The 10,902-nt window shown below is 40.9% G+C and overlaps 1 protein-coding gene across 1 annotated transcript; it reads right to left on the bottom strand.

The window, feature by feature from the left end:
- Nucleotides 1–1,146: 1,146 nt before the first annotated feature.
- LOC125220402 lies at nucleotides 1,147–3,498 on the bottom strand. Its single transcript, XM_048122577.1, has one exon. The coding sequence runs from the start codon at nucleotides 3,496–3,498 to the stop codon at nucleotides 1,147–1,149; it is 2,352 nt and encodes a 783-aa protein (XP_047978534.1).
- Between the last annotated feature and the right edge of the window lie 7,404 nt (nucleotides 3,499–10,902).

Genomic DNA, 10,902 nt, shown 5'->3' with positions numbered 1-10,902 from the left:
CTAGAGTCCGAAAGGTCTTTTGTTTAGGTTATAATGTAGGCTCTTTGGTAAGGTAGGGTAATATTTGGCTAAAGTGACTAAATTCCCAATAAGATGTGAAATTCTAAGACATTACACAATCCACTTTCAACTTCAACCATTCACCAAAACACTTCTCAACAATAACTAGACTTTGTCTAATTTCTTCCCAACTTCCAAAGACCTCAAATTATTCTCTATATACTATATTTTTTCTTTTTTCTTTCTTTTTTTTTTCTTCCTTTCTTTCTTTCATTCTTTATTTCTTTCTCTCTTTCTTTTTTTTTCTAAGTACAACCAACTTTCAACTTGATAAGCTAAACACGACCAATTTCTTTCAACAACTAAACTCTCCAAACTCTTCTTTTCATAGCTCAACAATTCTAGAGTCTAGGATTCCCAACCCCTTTGATTAGCTTAACAAAAGAAAAGGCAATAGGCTCAAACTTGGCTATCAAGGGTATTATTATATAGCAAGGTTAGTGTTTAGGTAAAAATAAGGCTAACAACAATGGCCTAACATCTTCCCCTATCTCTAAGGTCACTATGTAGACTCAAGAAGACAAGGAGCAAGTTCTAGAAACACATACACATTTGATGATAAATCACACATGAAAGAATTAAAAGCTCAAGTCTCACTGGGCAAATAGCATGAATCAAGGCAAACAAGCAATTCGTTACTTATGCATCCTATTACTCAAACTCTCAAGTCAATGGTCAAGTGATAGCTCAAAGTGGAAGGTTCTTTTATCATAGACGACTAGTCTTCACCCAAATTACTACCAAATTTTTCAATTCAATTTCAAAACCCAACCAATCAAAGTAAGCATTCAAAGAGTTCTAACAAAATAATTCTATCCTAAAACAAAATAAAGCAACAAAAGCAATAAGATACGTACCTCGTTAGTGTCCCTATCCACCATATCATCCCCCCAAACTTATTCAAAGCTAAGCAAAGAATAAGTTTGAAAAGTTGGTGGAGAAGGGAGACATACATGGTAAGCAAGCAACAAAAAAACACACCAAAAACAAAATGAAACGATAAAATTAAGAGTTACCTACTAGGGGTTACCTCCCCTACAGTGCCTTTGGTTATCGTCGTTGGCTCGACGTCCTCCATGAGCTGCATCATGTCACGCCATAAATGGTGGTGTTGGATTTTCTATCAATCTTGGAAGCATATGATCTAGCCAATCTCTTCTTCCACCAAGTAGTTTTCAAAGCTCCATCACAAATTTTGGTTTTCACTTTGGGTGAATTTGCAACTTTTGTTTTCTTCTCCTTCACTTTAGAATTTGGTGCAGTCTCTTCTTTAGAAAGTGATCCACCACATGAACCAAACATCCACCGTGGCAATGAAAAATCCCCCAATGCGGACTCAATTGCTTGTGTCTTTTGGACCTCTACAACATGCACAGCTTTGCACTCCATCTTCATAACAAGTTCCTCATCTTCACGACTCTTCATAGCATTATAGATAGACAAAATGTGTCGTTTGTTGCCCATACGAAGAGTGAGCTCTCCCTTTGCTATATCTATCAATGCTTTTCCCGTTGCTAGGAATGGGCGCCCTAGGATAAGCGGCACATTCATGTCTTCCTCCATATCCAACACTACAAAATCGACGGGAAATATGAAGTCGTGTACCTTCACCAGAACATCCTCAACAATTCCTTTAGGATAGGTGACTGATCTATCTGCCATCTGCAGTGTGATTGTAGTCGGCTTGAGAGTGCCGATCTTCATCTTTCTGAAAAATGATAATGGCATCAAATTTATGCTCGCCCCCAGATCACACAGTGCCTTTGTCTGTCTGTCATTTCCAATGACGCATGAGATATTGAAACTCCCAGGATCTTTAAGCTTGGCAGGTAGCTTCTTTTGAATTATCGCACTACAGTTTTCAGATATGTTCACCGTCTCATAATCAATCCACTTCTTCTTCTTGGAGAGCACATCTTTTAGGAACTTTGCATACGTAGGCATCTCTTGCAGAGCTTCCACCAATGGTATATTAATGTGCACCTTCCTAAAAATATCGAGAAATTTGGAGAATTGCTCATCCAACTTCTTCTTCTTCACCGCAAATGGGAAGGGCACTCTAACTGTCGTAGGAATGGAGGGAGGGGGCAGCTTTTCTGGCATTGCGTCTTTCTTGGTCTGAATGTCCACCTTATTCTTTCCCTTGGAATTCTCTTCTGCTCTGACATCTTCCTCTGGAGTACTCTTCTTTTCCTCTACAGGCATGGAAGGTCCTTCATAGCTTTTACCACCTCTCAAGTGTATGGCCTTGCAGTCTTTGGGATTGTTTATGGTCTGTGCTGGAAATTGCCCTGGCTGATGTTGGACACCTACAGCTTGAGAAATTTGACTAATCTGAGTATCAATGCTCTTCATATGCACATTCAAGCTTTGCACGTCGTTTTCAACCTTCCCCAACCTTTGACTAGTGCTCTCCATGTACTTGTCAGTTTTCTCCATGTACTTGGTAGTCTGATTCATGAATGCTGCCAAGATATCTTCAGTAGTAGGCTTTTTCTGCTGTTCTACCAACCCATTAGACACTGTGAATCCTGGCGGTGGTTGCAGAGCATTGTTTGGATTCCCATATGAGAGATTGAGATGCACCTTGTTACCATAGTTGTTATAGTTACCACCACCTTGGTTGGGGCGATAGTTGTTGAAGTTCATGTTATTCCCTCCTTGGTGCACATAGTTCACATCTTCAACTCCTCCTTGCAGTTCTGGTCCAGGCTGTCTCATCTCCATGATCCCCAATTGAGTGGTCAAAAGATCTAGCTGCTGAGACAGCTTGTCTATTCTATCATCTTCTGTAACAGAGGCCACCCTGTATGACTTGTTTCTTTCATTATTCCATCCTTCATCAGTGGAAGCTACTCTCTCAATCACTTGCATGGCATCATTCTCTCCTAATTGAAGTAGTGCTCCTCCTGCGCTCCAATTCAGTTCACGCATTGCATCTGGAGTACACCCCCTATAAAAAGTTATGACTTGGTGTCCCGGACTTAGACCATGCTTGGGGCATCTTTTCAGCAGTGTCTTGAATCTAGCCCATGCTTCTCGGATTGTCTCATGAGGCTTCATCTGAAACTGAATTATCTCTGCTTGCCTCTTTAGAACTTCACTGGGTGGGAAATACTTCTCCAAAAATAAGTCTACCATGGCATCCCACGTTTTAACAGATCCTGACCCCATGCTGTCGTACCAGTCTCTAGCATCATCTCTCAAGGAAAATGGAAATAGCCTTAGTCTGATTTGTTCATCTCTCACCCCATTAAGCTTCACCGTGTTACTGATCTGAATAAACTTAGTAAGATGCTTGTTGGGATCTTCATTGGCCTTCCCCGCAAAAGCATTAGCCTCAGCCATATTAAGCAATCCTGGCTTGAGCTCAAAATGATTGGCATCGATCCCATCGTTGCCAATTGGTGGGTTCTCTACCTCTCTGTAAGCGTACATGTTTTGCACTGGCACTGTGGCTTGTTGTTCATTCTTTTTCTTTAACCTGTTTCACCAAATCTGCAAGTTGTAATTGGAGTTGTTGGACTACCGGATCTGGATGTGGTGCATTGTTCTCTCCGTTGTCCGCCATTGTTATTGCAACAGGAATAGGCGGTTCTCTCTTAAGAGGCGAAAGTGATCGCCTTTGGTTGAGCCTTCTCTGAGCGTTTCTCCTTCGGTTGGATGCTTCGATCTCAGGATCGAATAACTCTAATGGTTGCCCCTTAGAGCGAGTGAGCATACAACCTGAAAAGAAAAACACAAAAGTGAGAATAACTCAAAAAGAAAAGAAAAATAAAGCAAGTAAAATCTAGATTAGTAATCTTAATTTTTATCACGATATTAGGCTATAGTAACACAAAATTGTCCCCGGCAACGGCGCCAAAAACTTGACTCAACTTATTTTTAACACAAGTATACCCGCAAGTGTACGGGGCTAATGTAGCAAATAGTAAGCAAAGAGTATCGTATCCACAGAGACAATGAGTGTCAACCTAATTACCACGAACCAACCTCAACTACTATCTAGATGAATCGGAAAGTTTTGGTTTTTCTAAATCTACTTAAAAGCAAGGTAAAAACAATTAAAAACAACTAGAGAACTAAAAGCAAATAAGAAAACGGATGTAGATCAAGGATGAGAATGGTAGAATCCTACGGGATCGATAACAACTATCCTATGCTCAACTAACTTCCTAACTATGCCAACAAAGGGTCTCAAGGGTTATTAAGCTATCACTAAGGTAAAACTATATCTTTTCTCAAAGCATATAATTTGTAGATTGCTACCTAGAACCGAAGTCTCCTTCCTAGAACTAAGGTAACAACTCCTAAAAGCTCCTAAGATACTTAGCTTCATTCAAAGGCTCAAATCTGTCGATTATATTGGCAAAGACGTCAACTTCTCTTCTTTCAAATTAAACTACTCACTTCCCAGGTATTGTAGTAAAATCCACATGCATTTATAAGGTGATCAATCAAATAAATGTATAAGCACAAGAGAAGTCAAAATAACCACATGAGCCAAGGCATAGAAAAAGGAAATCAATTAAACATAAGAATCATTGTATCTCCCCCGTAGAACTCTACGAAGGATTTAGCTACTCATGTTCAACACAAAAGTCAAAAAAATATTCAAAAACATTGTTTGAACAAGAATAAAACTAAAGGTAGAAACTCCTAGAATTGGATTGGGCGGATTGGAGGCTTCGTCTTCAATCTTGCGATGAATACTCGTCCTCTGCTCGTTCTTCTCTTCTTCCTAGGTGAAAAAGTGGTATTTTTGGGGTAGGAGGCGTGTAAGTTGTGTTTGGAGGCGTTTCCTAGGCATATATATACCTAGGGTTGACTTTGGGCCCAAAATAAACTGTCGAACGAAGCTGGCGGGTCGCCAGGTTGGGTGTGCATTGAAGTTGGCGAGTCGCCAGCTGCTTACGGCATTTTTCTCGTCTTTTGCTGGCGGGTCGCCAGCTATGTCACTGCTCTGCGCAGTCTTGGTAAAACGGCCATAACTTCTTTTACCGAACTTCGATTGAGACGTTTAAGATATCCGCGCGAAGCTATTTCGAAGATGAAGAGAATGGTATGAATTACATGCGAATCGGACTTCAAAATCTCCAGATAAGCTGTCTCGAACATTGAGCAGCTGCACATCCACATATTTTGTACATTTTTCTACACATTCTTCACAAAATGGTCAAAATACCAACATAATAGAGAAGTAGCTATAACCATGTCTCAAAGTACACAATATATGATGAAAACCAAGTAAAACTACCCTCATATCATGTAAAATCCAAGTGAATCAATACATGACATTAGCAATACAGTCCCCATACCACAAACATGTTGGACCCTTCACCATCGCCCATTGAGCCTGGAGCACACCAAATGCCGCTCTACATCCTTGCGCGCCGCCTCCTGACATTGCGCAAAGTATATGTTCTTTGGATCTGTTGGGCATCTAATCGTCTTCACAAAGACGGACCACCTAGGGTATATCCCATTTGCCAAATAGTAGCTCATATCGTGATGGTTGCCGTTGGCGACGAAACTGATGGTCGGACCAACGCCCATGCACTGCTCATTGAAAAAGGGCGACGACTGGAGGGCGTTGATGTCGTTGTTCAACCTGGCTACCCAAAATACACATGCCAAATTCATAGTTGGTAATCAACTACGGCTTCGAGGATTATCGTGGGATTCTTGCTTTTGAAGCTGGTCGTTAACTGCTCTTTCCAGGCGCTGGGGCAATTCTTCCATTCCCAATGCATCTAATATATGCTGCCCCACATGCCGGGAAATCCGTGCACCGACCCGTGCATATCCATTAGATCCTGGCAGCCTTGGGGATAGGCTTCCGAAGATACCTAACCCCGAACATGTGAATGACGCCTGACAAAAATACTTCAAACACTCGTGGGCAGTCGTCTCACCGATGTGGAGGTACTCGTCGAACATGTCGGTTGCGCCTCCGTAGGTCAACTGCCTGATTGCGACGGTGGACTTCTATACAGGCATGTAACCGGGTCTACCACTCGCATCCTCCCTGAACCTGAAATACTTGTATCGACGCTCTAAAGCGTTCACGATACTCATAAATAGCGGCCGGTGCATCCTAAAACGCTGCCGGAAAAAGTTCTCCGCAAACCGCGACTGCTCAACGAAGTAATCGTCAAACAACCATTGGTGGGCAGCGACGTGGTCCCGAGATACTACAGCTCGATGTATAGGCCCGCAACTCCCGCAACTCTTCGTTAATTCGCCGTCTTGTGTCAGAATCCCCACCACTATCCACCGATCAAATGAGATTTCATAGTATGTTAACATGAACAAGTACCTGGCCATGAACACTTCTCACTTTACCATCTTCATATCCATCAAGCTTTTGTTTGACGCACCACAGAGCCCTTGCCTCCATATGCTTCTTCTTCTGAATCATCCAAGTCGGCATCTAAATTGTCATAGGTTGGGTTAGCGTTCCCAACTTGTGGAATAAAGAACCAAATATTATTGGCCCATTTATTTACTTAAATAGGTCTCTGGAGAACTTATAAATACCTACCAAGTGTGTAGGAGCCGCAAATAATTGAGAGAAGAGAGAGAGAAAAACGTGTAGAAGTAAAGAAGGGGAAAAGAGTATTCTCCAAGTTTCTGCACTGCGCAGTCTCGGGTTTTGTCTTGGTCGGAGGTCTAAACATTGTCTGATCGACTTGAAATTTTAAATGTTGGTAGAAGACTGGTTGTTCTTCATTCTGACCGAAGGAAATTGAATTTTAACGGTTAGATCTTCACTTATAAATTTCTGAATTTGACTGTATTTTTCTGAGATGTTTATTTTATCTATTTTGAAGTTGTATTGATTATCTAATGCCTTCGTTGTGTTTTTAAGGATTAGATATCATTGTAAACTTTTTGATTATATTTTCTCCTTGGTGATAATGAATTTGGTAGACCGGTGGGTCTCGTCGTTTTTATCTCTTTACATTGAAGAGAGTTTTCCACGAAAAATCTTGGTGTTGATATTTTCATTATCGTTTCTCATTATCATATTATGAATTCGTCCACATTAGTTGCTATTGTATTGTGCTCCTATCATATTCTTGCAATTGGGGATGTTTGTTTATCCGTTGCGCCTCAGAATTAGGCCATTCCTCCCAACAGAGTGGTATCAAGAGCCACGGTTGTGGTTGTTTGATTTGCTTGAATTATGGAGGCAATTAATAATAGCAAAATGGTTTCCTTGAATGGAATGAATTATCACATTCGGAAGGGCAAGATGAATGATCTTTTATTTGTGAGAAGTTTGCATCAACCTGTGTTCGGCTCTGAGAAGCCGCTGTTAAAGAATGATGACGATTGGGCTTTTAACCATGAACAGGTGTGTGGTTATATCCGAATGTGGGTGGACGACAATGTTCGCAATCTTGTTGAAAATGAAAAAAATGCGAAGACACTCTGGAATACTCTTGAGAAGCTGTACGCTTCCAAGACAGGTAACAACAAACTTTATTTGCTGAAACAGTTGATTAACTTGAGATACTCTGAAGGTTCGTCTATATCGAATCATGTGAACAAGTTTCACGGCGTGTTAAATCAGTTGTCTAGTGTTGGTGTTCCTTTTGAGGACGAGATACTTGGTTTATGGTTACTCAATACTTTACCTGACTCTTGGGAGACATTTCGAGTCTCACACACTAACTCTGCTCCTGGAGAAAAAATTTCATTTGATTATGCCAAGAATGGAATTCTCAATGAAGAATTCGAAGGAAGACTCAAGGCACATCGTCGTCGCAGAATGAAGTCTTGTTTACGAGCAGAGAGGGAGAAACCAAATAGAGGTCAAGGTAATAGTGGAAAGAGTAGAAGCAAGTCTAGATCGTCCAAATACAAGGATGTTGAGTGTCATTATTGCCACAAGCCAGGTCACATCAAGAAAAATTGTTGGTCTTTGAAGAACAAGGAGACAAGGAGAATTGGAATAATAAGAATACAGAGAGGTCTGAAGAAGATAGTATTGATCGTGTTGCTGCTGCTACAAGTAATGATCTTGTCATTGTTTCTGATGACCATGATATTAATTTGGTCTCTTCCGATATATGTTGGATTGGCAACTCAGGTGCCGCAGCCCATGTCACTCCCAGAAGAGAGTTTTTCAGCACGTACACCCTAGGTGATTTTAGTCCATTGAGGATGGGCAACACTGGTCTTACTAAAGTTATAGGCATTGGAAATATTCATCTGAAAATGAAGAATGGTTCTACAGTGCTACTTCGAGATGTCAAACATGCTCCAGATGTTCGACTAAACTTGATTTCCATTGGGAGACTTGATAGTGATGGCTATGGATATAACTTTGTTGATGGAAAATGGAAGATCAGCAAAGGGTCCTTGATATTGGCTAAAAGTTCGAAGTTGAAGGAAAATCTGTATATGTTGGAAGCTTCAATTTTCAGATGACTCAGTGAATGTTGTTGGTAAACAATTTTCACCAGATTTGTGGCTTAAAAGGTTGAGTCATATTAGTGCCAAGGACTTGAAACTTTGGTGAAGAAGAATGTTCTTCAAGGTGCTCAAAGTTCTAGTTTTGAAAAGTGTTCTCATTGCCTTAAAGGGGAGCAAAATCGAGTATCTTTCAAAACTAATCCTTCTCACCGGCAACCAAATTTATTGGATTTGGTTCACTAAGATGTTTGTGGTCCTTTGAAGGTAAAAACTAATGGTGGTGCATCTTATTTTGTGACATTTATTGATGATCATTCCAGGAAGCTATGGGTATATGCTTGAAGACTAAAGATCAAGTATTTGACAAGTTCAAAGAGTTTCAGGCCTTAGCAGAAAGACAGGCTGGAAAGAAATTTAAGTGCATTAGGACAGACAATGGTGGTGAGTACCGTGGACCGTTTGAGGAGTATTGTAGGCAACAAGGGATCAGACACCAGAAGACGCCACCAAAGACGCTTCAGTTGAATGGGTTGGCTGAAAGGATGAACAGAACATTGATGGATAGGGTCAGATGCATGCTACTGGAGTCGAAACTTCCACAGTCATTTTGGGGAGAAGCTTTATGTGTTGCTTCTTATGTTATTAATCTGACTCCTACGATTGCTTTGCAGGGTGATGTTCCAGAAAATGTTTGGACAGGGAAGAACACCTCGTATGATCATTTGAGGATGTTTGGTTGCAAAGCTTATGTTCATGTTCCTAGAGATGAGAGGTCAAAGTTAGATGCTAAAGCAAGACACTACATCTTTATTGGATATGGTCAAGATGAGTTTGGTTACAGATTGTATGATCCTATTGAGAAAAAGGTACTACGAAGCCGTGATGTGGTGTTTTGTGAAGACTAGACTATTGATGACATTGATAAGGCAGAGAGTTCAGATTCTCACACTCATGATGACCTCGTTGATGTTTGATAAGGCTAATTTCATGCATCGGTTATATGGTGAAAAGCGTTACAATTTGCTGGGTCTAACATGTTTCCTAAGCCAGGTGTGTGATAAAATCGCTAGATCGAGGGAATGCTGAAGGAAACGGTCTAGCAAAGGAATGAAGTGAAGTGAGCAGAATTCAAAGGAAAAGAAGGCGTGACGGAGGGAGTCAGTAGATGAGGGCAACAAAGTCTATCTATACCTCGCTGGGCCGCACTCCAATGCCTATAAATAGAAGAGCATGCAACGCACAAATGATCACTTTTTCACTCTCTTTTAGCTCACACACATAACACACACTTGGGAATGGGAGATCTGGGGTAGTTTGGGTCACGAAGGGGTTCATTTCTTTAGAAAGTTTCAGTTGCAACACCGTCCGCGTGTGGGCGAAGATACAATCTCTTTAAATTTCAGTTGTTTTTGCACTTTTGCGGTCGAACTTCACCTTTGGGAGTCGACTTGGCTGTTGATGTTACTTGTTATCTTTTCGCTTCTGTTGGTTTGCGTTTAGTTGTGATATTTCAAGTTGATTTACGTAGATCTTGCTGCTGAGAGTTTATTTTAACAAGTTTTATGTCGATCTCTGTTTTATTTTGATGTTGTGGTACTCGATCTGGGAATTTGGTGATAGATCTGTGGTTTGTTGATTTATTGGAGGTTGTTGTTTGAATCTGAAGTGATGAAGTGTTTCTGTTGGTTGGAGTTTGTGTCGGACGCTTGGATCCGGAGTGGATTTAGCGTCTGAGGTTGGATCCGAAGTGAAAAAGGGAAGTTGTTGGATGGATTTGAGTTTTCTGCTTGTTTCCTGTTTTACTTCGTCTAGCATCTGTAGATCTGTTTAGTTCTTCGTTGTTATGCATCAATTTGATTTAGATTTAGTTTGCTCTGCTATGATTTCGTTCATGTTGATTTTCTTATGAGTTTTTACGCAATTTGGTTGAAGAAGATGATGTCGCTGTTATTTAGTACCCGAGTTAGTTATTCTGCCAGCTTTTCGTCCGTACTCTGCTTTTTCAGTCATGGTCCCCACAGTCAGTTTGTTTCCCAGGTCTAGGTAATTAGAGTAGTTTTTCTTTTAGATCTAGTGATTGTGCGGTAAATTTTCCTTGCATCGTTTTCTTTGTTGCTTCGCCTAGGTCTAGTTGTTAGCGTAGCCGTTTTAAAATTCCCAAGTCAAGTTTATTTTGTTTTCCTCAACCCAAGAAAAATGCGTGGCAGCAGCCAACACCAAAAACAAGTCCAAATCTTTGAACATGATTATTACACATCCTTCTCTGTGGGATCGATCCCTACTTGCCTATACTAGGTTTAGTAAAGTGGTTGAGGGTTTTTGAAAGAGTGCTCTGTGTGTCCGACGACCAGGATTTCCTACGACCAACGAGTTCCTAGACCGCGTGATCTAGTGGATTTGCTGGACCAAGGGAACCTG

This window comes from Salvia hispanica, chromosome 4 (genome assembly GCF_023119035.1).
Source record: "Salvia hispanica cultivar TCC Black 2014 chromosome 4, UniMelb_Shisp_WGS_1.0, whole genome shotgun sequence".
Lineage (NCBI taxonomy): Eukaryota > Viridiplantae > Streptophyta > Magnoliopsida > Lamiales > Lamiaceae > Salvia > Salvia hispanica.
This window is presented reverse-complemented; position numbering and strand designations above follow the sequence as displayed.